Source organism: Salarias fasciatus, chromosome 6 (assembly GCF_902148845.1).
Source record: "Salarias fasciatus chromosome 6, fSalaFa1.1, whole genome shotgun sequence".
NCBI classification, from domain to species: Eukaryota; Metazoa; Chordata; class Actinopteri; order Blenniiformes; family Blenniidae; genus Salarias; species Salarias fasciatus.
The window spans coordinates 20,970,651-20,986,754 of record NC_043750.1 but is presented as its reverse complement, the minus strand read 5'-3'; the positions used below and the strand labels follow the sequence as shown (position 1 = coordinate 20,986,754).

Here is a 16,104-nt window from a genome sequence, read left to right as displayed (position 1 = left end):
CGTCACACACTCATTAGTGAGTCACCGCTGTTAGTGGCAAGTGACAGAAATGTCCCTCAGAAGATGTTGCAGACCAAAAAAAAGCTAACAGCGAGAGATGTTTCTGTTCTGTTTAACACATGTGGCAAAAAAGGATAATTATATATATTTTTTTAATTCAGTACTTGTTTATTGTGCCAGAAAGTTGGCATGTCAGTTTCACATTAATGATTCTATCATTCAGCATAAGCTTAAAAAAAAAAAAAAAAGGTGCCAACCTTATCTGGACCCACAGCATAGCATGACAGTTTCTGTTACAATTTCTTGTTCCCCTTTTTGTTTGTTCAGCTGAATCTCGTGCACGACGGGTCTGTTTCCTCTCACATTCCTGCAGACTTGCACACTGAAGAAGCACAGAGCCTCGGACTGGCTCCATGCAGCCAGCAGAGTTTTCACTGGCACTGGCAGTGTTTCTTTTCCACTCATTGTTTCCATTAGGTCCTACTGTCACCTGGGATTGTGTTATATAACACACACACACACACACACACACACACACACACACACACACACACACACACACACACACACACACACACACACACACACACACACACACACACACTTATTGGTCACTGTGTGTTAAGATGTAACCTTGCAAACTTCAGTTTTTTGAAAGACTGTTTTTTTCCCATCCGTAGCAGCCTGATAGGTGCAAACACTGCATTGCGGTTGTACTGACAGTGTTGACAGGGAGGGCAGGGGTTCATGTTTTTTACAGGAAAGACCCTCTTGCCCCGCCCTGTGATTGTCAGTAAATTTAAAAGTTGAACGTTTGTGACTTCAGTATTTTAATGTTATATACTGTCTACAGATCAACAAGTTTAAGATCACTTCTTTTCATAAACTATTCTCAATACATACAAGGAGGAATTCTTTTCTTTTATGCCCATTTTCATTTCCTTTTTGATGTTTTTGTTTTTTTTTTATTTAACAATTCTTACTTCTTCTTTTTTCATGTTTTATGTTGTGAACTTGGTGGTTGAGGAAGACTGTGATTCCTGCCTGTTCCGAGTTTGGATGCGGATAGAAGTAATCTGGACTCCAGAGCCTGTGTGTGTTCAGCTCACATGAGTAATGAAACTGCCCAATATGTAAGATTACCTGTCCGTACTTGTTGCTCTCCTAATTTATCTTTGCTTGTTTTCTCCTTTCACATTTTGAATTCATTGCCTCTTGACCAGCGGTCTGCAGGTACACAGCGAATCACATGTTTGCAGTGCCACAAGATTCACTGCTGCCAGGGCTGTCCAAGTTTTATTGCACAGAGGCACAAAGCTGTGTGATCAGCGAATAAGGCCTGACATTTTTTTTTCCAATTTGCATTTCTTTTTACAGAAATAGCATCCATCCATCTTCTCCACTGCTTTGCATAACTTAGGGTCATGGGGGCTAATTTTAACTCACATTGGAGTAAAACAGCATGGTACACCCTGGACAGCTGTTTGGGATACTTGGGACTTGAAATAATAATAATAAAAAAAATTAAAAAAAAAAAACACAAACGATCATAGCGTTTTCTGTTTCTGAAAGATTCAGATGGGCAGTTTGTATTCCTTATGACATAAATTGGCTTTAATGTACCCATGAAACTGTTTTATTCTGTTTGCATCAAGCTGTCTCGAAAGAAATATGAAATTGTTACTAATTTTTGGGAAAACATGGGTTGAATACTTGAAACTCAAGTGAGAAAAAGACTTCATTTGGGGGTTTCTTAAATTAAAACACTGCCCATTAAAAAAAAAGTCATGTATCAGATATATATATATATATATATATATATATATATATATATATATATATATATATATATATATATATATATATACATACATAAGATATAGATATATTAAAACACCACCTTAACAATAAAACAAAGCTGAATGTATAATGAATTCAGATAATTTAAACACTTGCTTACAGATTATTCATATGTTCTCTGTCACACTTCAAATTTTACATGAATGTACTAAAGGAAAAGGCTTCTATATTTTCCCAATGAATAATATCAGAACATGTTTTTCCTATCACCTATATTTTAAAAATAATCTGAAGTATTTTCTGAAATGACGGACCTGTAAAATAAAGCCTTATATGACATTGCTTTATTATAATCCAGAGTGTCCTGTTTGTTTGGGGTGTATTGTAACACCTGCTTCGTCCTGGTTGTGTTAACCTTCCTATCTTGCACTTTACCCCTCTGCTGAATGAGGAAGGCTGAACTGAATGAAGAATGAAAGTCTTTTTTTTTCTCTCAAACAGTTTTGAAAAGAGAGGGCTACAGTATTGAATTTGGCATGGAGTTGATTGTTGCTTACCCGATGATGTTGTGATTTTTTTTTTTTTTTTTTTTTTTTTAATGTACTAAGTGTATGTGAGATGGAGAGTATATCAATATATTGTAAACCACACTAATCAGCCACAACTTTAAAACCACTAATGGGTTGGGTAAATACTGTTCGATTTCTTTTTACAATTACATCTTGAAAGGAGAGGATCTGATCTGTTGAGTCATGTGTTTCCACGCTGTTAGAGGAGCGGAAGACGACCTTCTGCCAAAGATGTTAACGTTGCATTGTTTCGGATCATGTACACCAGACTGGAAACCAACGATCTGCAGGCCAGATGTGACTCCTGCCCTCATTCTGTTTGGCCCTGGCGCTAATTTTTAGAAATTGCAATGGAAGAAAAAGGAGTCAAGTTGAATCACGTTAGACCCAGAAATATACGATCATCAGTTTTTCAGTATTGACAAAACCATACATTCATTCAGTTTATTAGATTAAATTCATAGCCATGATTTCCACACTTTGTGGTGGAAGTGATCTGACACAATTTGGTAGAGAAAAATACATTTTAACATTGCTGCATATCTCAGTTATCATCATCGCTGATGTACTCATTCACAACAGAAATTATTTTCTTTATTGATAGTACCTTCACTCTAAGAAGTTAAGTAATTGTGAAAGAAACACATGGCCTTATGATTCTCCTTGCTCTCTTTCCCATTGGACTTCTGTTGGACCAACCAAGAAGGAAAGTCTGTTCAGAAAAGGCATGAACTTCCAGTGCTTTATGAATCTGCTGGTCTCATCCCTGGAGTCCATGACTTGTAGTAGCAGAACTGTTAATGACAAGAAAATGAGAAAATATACAATTGATTTAATATTGTGGCTGATTGGTGGATATACCCAGCAGAAATAACAGCATTGCTATTTTGTAATATAAGCACATTGTAAGTATGAGTACTTATGTCTCTGTCCTTTTCTTGTACTGTGCACAATGCATGTGTAGGAATGTCTTTGTGTGTCATAATAAATTTAAATCAGGTTTTTCAAACTTTTACAAACCTGTTTGTTTTATCTATGTTGAAAAAGAAATAGTACTTGCTGAACATAGGTAATGATTCCGGAAACTAATTTTTAACTGTGAAGACCAACTGAGAATGAGCAAGAATAGTAATCGGTAATTAAGCTTGTTTGACTAAAAAAAAAAGTCTATTAACTCAATTAAATGAGTATTATACTGAAATCTATAGAAAAAAGACACAATTAATAACAGTGAAAAGTAATCAAAAATGCCAGGTTGAATTAAAATATGGGCCTAAATGTACAGCAAGAAGAACAGTGATATTAAAATCTTGCACCCCACGTTCTGTTTTATTGTCATATTCTCCTATAGTCCCCATTATTGAGTCTCTCAGCACATGTTAAAACATTTTTTACCAGCTTTCCTTTCATAATCAGTCAATGAGTGGACAGTTTAACTTGCAAGATAATGCAATGTTCAAAATCGATTCTGTTTTCAGTAATTCATGGGTTTTCATCCAACACGTGTGTCCCATTTATGTTCCACTGATAAACCTCTTGGCTAAGGTAACAATCACACCAGACTCTCAAGGAAATTATGTATTGTGTATTCCAATAAATATTGCTGAAAATGAATGTATTTCAATTTTAAGGATAAAAATAAAGGTGAGACTAGTGAATGTATGAGTGGATCATATGGGGATGCTACACACATCAAAGAGAGCTATTACTTCTCAACTGTGTCAACCTGTAGCGGAGCCGGGGGGAAGGGGGGCGGGGCGGGGGGCGGTCGTCCCAGGGCCCACAAGGTCATTAGGCCCCGTTTCATGTGAGGTGTTCACATTTACTCGTAAATAAATTATTATAATAAAATGTGCAGTGTGTGCGAGAAGATATACGCATATGATTGTGGGCTCCAATTTGCCAATTCTTACATTACGACTGTCCGTGAATGCATCAGAGCTGTAAGCCAGCGCTGATTGGCTGTGCGGCATGAACGAGTTTTTTCTTTTGCACTTGATCTGAACTCTTTGGAGGGAACTTAAACAGTATGCTAAACACTATGCTAGCCCCTAGCAGTACTACCCGAAACCTAACATCGGAGCCATTGGTGAGTCAGTGAGACCTTCAAAAATATTATCTTTATCAGAATGCTGTAGTCTTAAACACCTGCCTATTTGAATGTGCCTTGTGTTGCTCTCAAATATAAGAGACCGCTGAGTATTTTTTTCTAATATACGTGAATTCCAAAAGATTTAGCTGTGTCTATATCTATCTGAATAGATTGTGTAATTTTAGACCAGCTGTGTTCATTTTATATTTAAGCTGTATCAAAGATGGTAAAGATTTAGCCCGTGAGTTTTTAATCTGAAATTTCAGCACCATGGACAGCGGATGCTCGGAGATTGACACCTAGCTGTCAGGCTGCATTTGTGTGTGTGTGTGTGTGTGTGTGTGTGTGTGTGTGTGTGTGTGTGAAGTTTGTGAACTGGTTTGTGACTTTATTCTGCTTTCTTAAGCATATAGGTTTGCTTGGCTCAATAAAAGTGAGCATTAGAGTGTTGTTTGATAGTAGCATGAGGGATTGTTTGAATGGTAAAATTACTATCATAAGGGCCAGTCCAGAATGCTCCGCCCCCTCTGTACTGAGACCCAGCTCCTCTGGTGTCAACTGAATGTTGCAATAGTCATCCAGGCTACTACAATAAACCTTGTGACAATGCAACTTTATTTAGTAAACCTGCCAGAATTTTTTTTCACAAAAATCCCTCAAAACCATAAACGCAACCGATTGGTTTTTGTCTCAGTTCATCCAAAATCACAATCCAAAAATTCTAATATTTGAAGAGATTTTATGATAATAGGTAGGTACATTGTTTATGAAAAAATCCTTTTCCTCATTTAGCTGGTGGAAAATAACCACTGAAACTGAATTTATGTGAGCAGTAATGCACCTTGATTTGGATTTGTACTTTATTGACCGTAACTGTGTGGCTGACTGTCAATACAGACCAATCTAACTGATCAACCTCATGGAAAGGATTGTTTTCCTGTGATGATTACGATCAAATTTGTTAGTACAATATTTAAATATAGTGGTGTTTTTTTTCTTTTTCAGAAAAAGGTCAAAACCTTTTCATTTTGTTAGAAAATTTGCAACAAACCTAATGAAAAAGCGACAACACTTTTACAAAACATATTTATATTTATTAACTTTCAGATTAAAGTTCAAAATATAAAGAATGTAGATTTTCAATAGTCTTTTAGTGCAGCGAGTATTAAAATTGTCCTGTAATGCCGTGTGTTTCCTGCAGAGAGCAGTAAAGACCTGAGAGGGTTGAAGGATTGAACTAGGATGGAGGGGAGAGGGGGACGGGAGGGGGCTCTGTAGGGACGGTTTTTGAAATGAACCCACTCACCCGTAGTCACCATGAACAGTGAACAGTGAGTACATGGACATTCGTATGAGCAAATGGAGAAATGTATCGCTGTTACGATGACTCAAGCTTATTATACAGCCGCCATTGTTGTTATTGTCGCTTGCGCAAGTGCGGAAGAAGTATTTACTGGCCGTGAGGCGCATGCGCACTGGTAGTGGTTCGGCTGTCTGAAAGTTCCACCTTAGAAGCTGTTTTAAAAATTAAAATAGGGTTTTCAGAGACTCTGACCACCGTTTTCGGGTAAACGAGGCGCTATAACGGCGCAGGATGGGTCGGGGTGAGGAGCTCAGTGACTTCCAGCGGGGCACCGTGGTGGGATGCCACCTGAGTAAGAAGTCCACCCGGGAGATCTCGGCTCTGCTGGCTCTGCCCCAGTCCACCGTCAGCTCTGTCATCGTGAAGTGGAAACGGGAACGGAGAACGACCACCCTGCCCCGATGCGGCCGGCCACAGAAGCTCAGAGAGGAGGACCGAAAAATCCTGGAGAGGGTGGCCCGGGAGAAGTGCTTCACGTCCATCGAAGCCCTGACAGCCGAGTTTCAGAGCGCCTCCGGATCAGTAGTCAGTATGGAGTGAAATTAATGCCAAAACCTCTCCAACACAAAAAACGTGTTTTATTCACAGCCGATGATTCACACACAAACACAGTGTGTTTTGCAAAAGCAAAATGTCATTCACAACTAATGCACTTAGGTTTGTCCATCAAAAAAACGTTCCACAAATTAAAAAAATATATATCTGCACTTACATTAGAATATTCTTTAAGTGCAAAATAAAATCTTTCAAGATTAATTTTTTTTTTCCGAGTACAAAAAACAATTCTGCGGGTTGGAGAAAAAAATCTGCAGGTTGGAGAAAAAATTCCGCGGGTTGGAGAAACTTTTCTGCGGGTTGGAGAAACTTTTCTGCGGGTTGGAGAAACTATTGGCTCCCCAGCGTCACGTGACTTTTGGCAGCGATTTTGCACCTTCCTGATTCGCATCCGCAGGACTTAGGATTTATTCACAACTGCCAGTGTTGTGTAATTTGCATGCCACAACAGGAGGTGGCGCTGTGCGCGTTCACGTTTACAGTGTTTACAGTAAATGATCATGTACTGTGCTGCAACAAGACAGAATTAAACACAAGGAGAAATGGACCAAAACAGAAAGGCGACGGACTGTATGGAGACCAGCTGGACCCGGTTCAGACCCGGTTGGGCTCACTTACCGCTCCTGTTGTGGAAAAGGCTGCCTGGAAGTGAAATGTCCATCAAAGCATCGCAGCAGCACGGCGCTATAGGTTGTCAGGGCACAAACTTTTGTCTTGAAGACAGTAATACTACAGCCAGACACAGAAATACTACAGCCAGACAGACTCACATCTTTGTGAGGCTGCTAAGTTTTGTGACTTAGTTGTGTGGACGCCTGTGGACTGCAAGGTGCACAATGTTTTCCTTCATTTTATTTGCAGTGTTATTTGTTTATGCACAATCTAATCGTACTTTATACAGTTGCAGTGATATTTGTGTGCACAGACTTTTGCACCTTATTTGAACTGTAACTTTAACAGTGTCGCTGCTACACAAGAAGGTTGGTAATAAACAGAAAAGACTTTGAAACCAGAAATGGTGACATTATTGCAGCATGGGTAAATGGCGCAGTCTCACAGAGGATTTCCCATTAAAATGAAGTTTCATAAATAGCTACTGAGCTACAATATTTAATTTCACCATAGTCTTATTTACTTATTAAAGCAGAGGCTGGTTTTTGTCACCATATGAGCAGTAACAGCTGAGGAGATTTACCTGTCCTGACAGAATGAAATGTTAAGGATAAATATTAGAATGAAGCAGAGGAAGACTGTTAGCCATCAATTTTTATTTACAGAAAAACAGAAGTTGGTCACATATAATCAAGATAAACAAAACAAGCGGTTCATCTCAGCACACATGGACTTCATTTCACCATTCATAAGTTTACAACTGACACACTGCTCATTCTCCACCATGTCGCTCTGTTGTGGAGCTTGATAACCATCAGGTGTGTGAGGTTCAGGTGCAGCAGGTGCAGTAACTGCCGTCACACTCTCCTATCTCCTTTCTCTCTGTTGGAATCTTTCCGCAGCTTTCACCTCCGTGTGTTGAGATGTGATGACAGGAGCGCAGTCTGGATGAGGTTCATTCACTTCATCAGCAGCTCTCCTGAAAAACACACACACGCCCATTATGACTTTTAACATGAGGTCAGTTACAATGTACTCTCAAAGTCAATCTCCTATGAGTGAGGACATTTATGATATAAATTCAACAGTAATCTATAAGGAAGTGGAGGAAAGAGTGTTTGATTTGCCACTACTGCCCTGAGCTAGCGTGGCTAACGCTAGCAACCAGCTAACACCACGGACACCACAACATGGGTTAGCTCCGGCAGTGACAGAAATGACATGTACCCACGAAGATAATTTAATTTTTCATCAACAATGACCACAAACTCACCTGTTGGCTGCTCAGGGCGTGTTGTTTTGGGGCGACTGACTCACTCGGTTGTGGTCCTGGCCATGGTGGATGGTGCTATGCGTTAAACGGCATCAACAGCGCCACCTCCTGTTGTGGCATGCAAATTACACAACACTGGCAGTTGTGAATAAATCCTAAGTCCTGCGGATGCGAATCAGGAAGGTGCAAAATCGCTGCCAAAAGTCACGTGACGCTGGGGAGCCAATAGTTTCTCCAACCCGCAGAAAAGTTTCTCCAACCCGCAGAAAAGTTTCTCCAACCCGCGGAATTTTTTCTCCAACCTGCAGATTTTTTTCTCCAACCCGCAGAATTGTTTTTTGTACTCGGAAAAAAAAAATTAATCTTGAAAGATTTTATTTTGCACTTAAAGAATATTCTAATGTAAGTGCAGATATATATTTTTTTAATTTGTGGAACGTTTTTTTGATGGACAAACCTAAGTGCATTAGTTGTGAATGACATTTTGCTTTTGCAAAACACACTGTGTTTGTGTGTGAATCATCGGCTGTGAATAAAACACGTTTTTTGTGTTGGAGAGGTTTTGGCATTAATTTCACTCCATAAGTCAGCTCCAACACCATCCGCCGGGAGCTGCACGAGATGGGCTTCCGTGGCCGGGTGTCCTCCTACAGCAAGGCTAAAGGTGCGTCCAGGGGCGTGTGCGTGCGTGTGCGTGTGTAGTTCACAGTATGCATAGAGCAGTACAGATATGAGTGGCCTGGTTCTGGTCTCAGTCTACTGATGCTGAGTTGGGTAAAGTTCTATAAGGGATGGATGTGTTTCATATTGTTCCACATGCCCAGAGAAGATGTGCGGATATCCCAATGATCAACACTGTTATTGCTGAATAATAGTTTATACTCTGTAGTGAAGATTTGAGGTTTGACAGCATGTAAACAAAGAAGAAAGTGTCATACCATTTAACAGACAGTGAGCAGCTACACTTTCAATACACTACACCACTACACCATTTCCTGGTCTTATTTTTAATATTCATGTTAAAAAGACAGTTGGAATGTTTTTCACAAAATCATACAAACCCAAGAAAATGCCTGACATTTTTGTCAATGGAGAAAAAATAAGCATTGCAACAGATTTGAAGTATTTAGGCATCCATTTAGACCAAACTTTAAGTTTTAAGAAGCATATCAAAAAACTAGTCAATTCAATTAAATGCAATATCTCTTCTTTTAGACATATTAGGAATAGTCTGACTACGGAGGCATCTTTTATGTACTTTAAAGCTATGATCATTTCTCACATCACTTATTGCCTGTCTTGTTGGTCTCAGGCCAATGAGACCACACTCAAACCACTCAGATCCGTCTATAATCAGGCACTAAAGGTACTGGACAAAAAAGCCTCTTCGTTATCATCATTGCAATATTCTCAGTAGGTATAAAATATTAAGTTTTGAAAATTTAATCTTTAAAATTGTCAATAACATTGCTCCACCTCCATTAAAAAAATTTGTTCAACTTTACTCTGAGCAAACAACTCGAACATCTCGATCCACAGTTCACAAAAACTGTGCGATCCCAAAAAGCCTTTGCTCAAACAGCTTTTTCATTCAAAACCATGAAACAATGGAATCAGCTCCCAGACAGTCTGAAATGTCCTGTAGATTTAAACATTTTTTCTAGAAACCTGAAGAAATATATTATTGATAACCAACTGTGTCAGCATCAGTCCGGTTGATTTTGTACATAGGATTTGACACTGATGTATATTAATTTTAAATGAGCTAATATATTGTGTTTTGTAATAGTTTTTAACAAACAGTTACTATGTAATTGCATTGTTAATGTTGTGAACCTGCCCAGGGACTGCAGATGTAAATTAGCATTTGCTAAATCTGGTACAAAGTATATTTTCTTTTGAAAGATTAATGTATTTGTACATGGTCCCTGTCAAATAAATCAATAAACTGAACTAAACTAAACTATGAATATTTTACTACATAAGTTAATGTAGCAGTGGGAAGCGCCTCACAGATTCTGCTTTTCAGTGCAGTTTTTTTTTTTTTTTTTGCTGGAAAAATATATTTTCTCTTGATTTTTTTTTTTTTTTTTTTTTTGAGTAAAGCACAAATGAGGGAAAATAATGACTCCTGTAACATCTTTATTTAATGCCAGGAAAAGAACGAGTTGCAAAGAAGCAGGCAGCACCCTGCCAGGAGGATGGAGGCGCCGACGTGTCCGGTCTGGACCTGCGTGTGGGCCGTATAATCACAGCTGTGCAGCTTCCAGACACCGACAGTCTGTACATGGAGCAGGTCGACGTTGGAGAAGCTTCTCCCAGGATGGTGGTCAGCAAACTGTCCAAACACGTATCTGTGGACCAGGTGTGATGTGACAGACTGAGCAGTGCAATCATGGCATGTCTCTTATACAATGGTCAGCACCACCGTCGGCTTTTCATCAACTTGATTACAGTCGAATCAAATTCTTAATCCAGTTCTCAAAGCAGCAGATAAGACAGAATCTGTATAAATTGTTTAAGTTGATCATTTTTCTCTTGTTTTCTGTTGTCCTGTGATGATCCTCTGAAAGATATTCGATCTCCTGTCCTTCACGCAGGTGCAGAACAGAATGGTGGTCCTGCTGTGTAACCTGAAGCCAGCCATGACCAAAGGATTTGTGAGCCAGGCGGTGCTTCTGTGCGCCAGATCTTCAGACAAAGTGGAAATCCTCGACCCTCCCAGTGGGGCAGTGCCAGGAGACAGAGTCACTTCTCAACAATTTTCAGGTACGACTGCCTGATCACTGCAACCTGAATAACTTCTAACCCCCCTGGGGGGATTCACAATATACACACAGTGAGAGCTTGTCTGTTTTCATCATTGTAATCAGCTATATTTTAATCACACATTTCTTTGTGTTCATATTTGTATGTTTTCACACCATTAGTGCTTACCAGAAATAGCATTTTCTGTCAAAAGTCAAACTTCTGAGTTGCTGGCTTGGTCCAAACGCTGCACCAACTGGCAGAGTGACGATGAAAGAGAAGTGGGAGGAGGTAACAGTGGAGATTGAAACACAGAAGTTTTTGGTTATGCTGATCACTGCTGTAAGTGTAGCTGACAAAATTATGTTGATGCATTGCGAACACAGGCTGCTGACGCCAGTGCAGTTCAACAGGAAGCAGAATTAATCCTCCTTCATCAGACAGAGATGCTGAAAAACGTCTAGAAGACTAACGCAGTGAGCTGGAGACATAATATATTAACTTTTATCTCAAACTTGTGCAGTAGATGAGTTATCTTCAAAACGGGAGATACAGTGGGACAAATCATTGTTTGATCCCCTGCTGAATTTGTAAGTTTGCCCATTGTACAAATGAACAGACTAATTTTGACTCTGCCTGATTCATTCTGTGTTCGCGTCCTAATTTTTTTAAACTATTTAAGGGGAAAGAACCTGACAGCCGCCAATATTTGTCACTTTCTCACCAAAGGCTTTTTGCTGATGGTTTTCTAACCCCTTCCAGCCATGTGCAGATCTACAGTCTTCTCCCTGACATCTCCTGGCAGCTCTTTGGTCTTGGCCATAGTGCTGCAGGAGTTGGAAAGTGATTCGTGGAGCAGGTGTTCTATGACAGTTATAATCAGGAGGATTGTTAATTGGTTGTTTGTACAATGCTGTCTGCTCCACGGGCACCAGCCAATTTGTGAAAGCCAAAGTTCTAAGTGAGTTGTTGGTTGAGTACGTCACTCAAAAAAATACACAGCATTTTATAACTTTTATATTGTGTTTTTTTTAATCTGTTTTTTCATTTGATATTATGAATACTGCCATAATCAGCTTATAATCATAAAAAAACTGAGTCTGTTAATTTCTATGAAAGTGGACAAGCTTACAAGGGTTAGGGGATCAAATAATTATTTTCCCACTGAATAAACGGATCTCTTAGCCTTATTCCAACCAGGACTTCATTATACTCCCACAAGCTGTGAAATAAATGACCTGTATACAGTATAAATTTCCCTTTATATTCTACTAGTATATCTGAGATGTATTTAGGTCTGAGACGATTCAAAGCTTTATAGACCAGAAGTAATATCTTGAAGCCAGTCCTCTGACACACAGGCAGCCCGTGCAGAGATTAAAGCACAGGTGTGACGTGCTCCACCCTCTTTGTGTTGGTGAGGATTCTGGCTGCAGCGTTCTGGATGAGCTGCAGCTGCATAACGGATTTCTCACAGAGACCTGTAAACACACCGTTATAATAATCTAGCCTACTGAAAATCAATGCACCACCAAGCTTTTCTGGATTAGGGTGATTTGGAGTCGACACGGTGAGCAGACGTCATGGCCGAAGCTCGCCGCTCGCCTCACTGATCTCATCTCTTCTGGTTGAATGAAAACAAATCCCCCCAGTTAGTTTCCATAATCCCGTGGGAAGTCTGTAGAGGGATGATACTTGTGCAGCAGAATATTACTACCTTGGGTTTTGTTGCTTGTGCAGGGTTGTAAGATGACAGTAGGCCTCACAGAATCTCCTGAAATCATAAATCCTGAGTCAGAGCAATGGTCACCGACGTGCAGAGAGCATCCGTTTGACCCAAACTGGCCTCTTGATTGCAGGTGAGCCGGACAAAGGTTCGACCCTGGAAAAGATGGCGTGGGAGCATATTCAGCCAGATCTTTGCACGGACGCCCAGTGTGTTGCAACCTACAAAGGAGATGCCTTAGAAGTCAAAGGGAAGGGAGTGTGCACTGTCCAGACCATGAAAAACAGCCAAATCGAATGAACACTGCTGCAGCAGCACGTCGATGCCTTCACTTCTGCTCTGATGCAATGGATTTGTTATTTTTTTTGTCCACAGTCAGGAAATGACAGTTGAGAGCCCTCTGCTGGACAGACGTGTGCATGACTGTTACAAATGAAGTGATGTAGTTTGAGTTTGACCAAAGAGGATCCCTACATTACTCACAACAGCGTGCTGTCAGGGGAATAACTCAGTAGACTCAGACATGAGATCATGCAGTACACGGCCATATGCAGCATGGTTTGAAATTATAGAAAAGTACTTTGAAGAATCCCCTTCTGTTGGGAGATTTGTGTTCAAAAAAATGAAACTGTAAAGTCCAGTTCCACTAAACAAACAAAACTTGAAATTCCCCTGAGATATAGGGGCAATTTAACTGAAGCTGACTGTATGGATACATTTTGAAATGTTTTTGTTTCTTCCTGATACTGTGAATGAGTCATTGTAATACATCTATGATATATGTATTCTTTTGTTTTATATTTTCTATCATATTTGTTATCCAGATGTCATTTATTTTAGTAGAGAATCTCTTATTTGTGCCATCCTGATTTAAATAAAAACAGCCACATGCAGATAGAGAAGTTTTATTTTACTGTAACTTCATCTCATTTTGTATTGATTCTGTGATTGCAAACATCTTGTGTCATGAAACATGTTTCATGTCAGGTCGTATGGTTTTGGCTTTATAACACTAAAAGCTTTCCTTCCCTTATTTAAATGAAGAACTGAGAAACTATGTAATAAAAATGGGGATGTGATTCAAGAACCAAGTGGAACAGTTTGTTCGAAGCAGAGTTTATGGCAATTATTTGACAACACAGAGGGGAATTTTTTCACGTTTTACACATGAAAGTGATATTCGAAAGAGAAACTGCACAGGAGGTAACAAGTTTTTCTCAGGAAAATAGACACATTGTTCTGCAATAAGTCCCATCAGGTTTGGTATCGTTAAACCCCTGTGCTTTCATCACTTGTTGCATGTGAACCAACAACGTGTTGTGTCCAATCCAATCCCAGTGAGATTAGGAGACAATTTCTTCTCATTAGCGATGATCAGCATTAGATCAGATCAATGTGTCATTACTAAAACACTATGCACTACAGACCTTTATGTTCACTGTGATTAGTCCTCTCCCTGAAATTGTCTTGATCCTGATATCTGAGAAAGACACCAGCTGATATCTAACCTTCATTCCACTTGTGAAATGTTCCAACAAGTCAGCCTGAATCTTTTGAGACTTGATTTAAAGTCAAGAGTTTGGAGTGCACTTGGATCACTGGATAGAACGGTCAGTCTTTGTTGAAATGTGTCTTTTTGGTAAGACGATGAATCTCCATGGTGTGTAAGCACCCTGTATGGTAACTGTTGTTATTGGTCTGAATGAATGAATGGGTGAGGGACCGTTTTAATGTGTGTTATATATGTAAAACGCTCTGTTTAACTAACGTCCATTTACCTTTCAGAGCCAAATGGTCCTCTCACGGCCTCAGATAAAGGCTTTGCCTCTCCTCTTGTTCACTCTCAGTGCTGCACTAAATGCTATTTATTGCGAAGATTTACTGCAGGGGCACAAACATGTGGGCAGGGTTATTATCAGAAGTACCCCGATCAGGGGATTTTACGTCTCATTCTCTGTTGTGGGCTGGCATTATTAAAACCAGTCTTGTTAAAATGTCAACAACCAATATTAATGTCATGTCACCCCGTCGCCCCACACACACACCTTCCTGTGGTGCGCTCATGCACAAACCTCGCTGTGGAAACCAAACTGAAGATCATCGACTCATTTCCATCCCCACAACTGCAGTAACTTCTCATGTGGAAGAGTGCGCAGCCTGTCGACATGCGGCGGTCTGCTGAAGGGGAAAGTTGGTAAACAACCGCTTCAAACCGCGTTACAGTTAATCTGAGTCAACCTGTGAGGGAAGAGCTTCTCCACCACTTTTCATATCCTGTTTTTGAGGCGATGAAATGGCAGTAAACAATCAAACCCACATGAGTCATAATCTTAGTCTGTTTTTTTTTTTTTCAGAACAGACACTTGTCTGTTGCTTCACATCTATAAAAATGTTCCTCTTTGTAATTGTCATTGTGTTTTAAATGTATTAATAGAAACAAGTAATAGAGAGGTAGAATATGTTCTGTGCTCCAGAAGGCCGTTAGCTGGCTTTGTTAATGGATATATGCTCCCAGATTAAACTCTCTTCTGTCCAGATCCAGTCTTGAGAAGCTATAGTTCATCTGGGGCAAAAAGAGAAATGGAAAAATCATGTTTTTTTTTTTGTTTTTTTTTTTTTTTACCTAGACAAGACAACACCCATTAAATGTGTCATCACAATATTGTGTATTATACTAATGTGGTGGAGATGAAACACAAAGTAAGTCAACTACATTATGTGACAATGTTATTTTTCCAAAGGCCAGTCCTGATCATTGATTTCCAAAGACTGTATCAGCCTACAGATGTGTTTCAGTGTTTGGTTTAGACAGAAAATCAGCCTTTTAAGTTGTGATTATTGATCATTAGATATAGGGTGAACTGTGGAGGAACAAGTGTACTTTTGTTCTGTGGGTCATGTGACCCAGTGTTATTTGAAATACTGGCAACACTGAACAAACTGATTGCATTATAATGTTATCTCAAACTTAAACACTACCACATGTGAAGAGATGCGTTATCAGTGTGACTCACTTTCATCAAACACTCAGCAGTCAGCTGTTGGTACTGCGATGGAAAAGCTTGTCCATGTCCATTTGTGTGCTCCTCACCTGAGTGCTTGTAGTTTCAAACAGCAATTGCGGCTCTCGCTCCAATGAACCATAAATGGGGAGCTCTGGACATAATCTCTAGAAACCACTTTAAAAGCTTCTAATGACATTTTATTGACATGACGGGACCAGACTCTGGAGAGTACAGTTATTGATCTCTCCTCTGCCATTGAAATTATCAATCACAAGATCATGATTAACAGGCTTTAGAATTTATCTGGGATTGGTTGTGTTTATTGAAAATGGTTTACATCCTGAGAGATTTTTTAGAGTTC

The 16,104-nt window shown here is 39.6% G+C and overlaps 1 protein-coding gene and 1 long non-coding RNA gene across 2 annotated transcripts; one reads left to right on the top strand and one right to left on the bottom strand.

The window, feature by feature from the left end:
* The first annotated feature begins 5,864 nt into the window (after positions 1–5,864).
* On the top strand, positions 5,865–13,878 carry LOC115391066 (aminoacyl tRNA synthase complex-interacting multifunctional protein 1-like). Its single transcript, XM_030095161.1, has 5 exons — positions 5,865–6,349; positions 8,850–8,928; positions 10,421–10,629; positions 10,865–11,033; positions 12,872–13,878. Exons 1-5 carry the CDS (start codon positions 6,056–6,058, stop codon positions 13,036–13,038), a joined length of 918 nt encoding a protein of 305 aa, XP_029951021.1. The 5' UTR covers positions 5,865–6,055; the 3' UTR covers positions 13,039–13,878.
* Positions 7,628–8,413, bottom strand: LOC115391067 (uncharacterized). Its single transcript, XR_003931720.1, has 2 exons — positions 8,265–8,413; positions 7,628–7,970 (listed from the first exon to the last, which is right to left on the bottom strand). It is a non-coding gene; the product is annotated as an uncharacterized LOC115391067 (long non-coding RNA).
* Positions 13,879–16,104: the final 2,226 nt, after the last annotated feature.

Excerpts from the sequence above, each read along its gene's own strand:
- LOC115391066 (XM_030095161.1), top strand. The coding sequence starts at position 6,056 with ATGGGTCGGGGTGAGGAGCTCAGTGACTTCCAGCGGGGCACCGTGGTG. Across the intron at positions 8,929-10,420 it reads CTCCTACAGCAAGGCTAAAG|GAAAAGAACGAGTTGCAAAG; the intron begins GTGCGTCCAGGG and ends ATTTAATGCCAG. Across the intron at positions 10,630-10,864 it reads AACACGTATCTGTGGACCAG|GTGCAGAACAGAATGGTGGT; the intron begins GTGTGATGTGAC and ends TCCTTCACGCAG.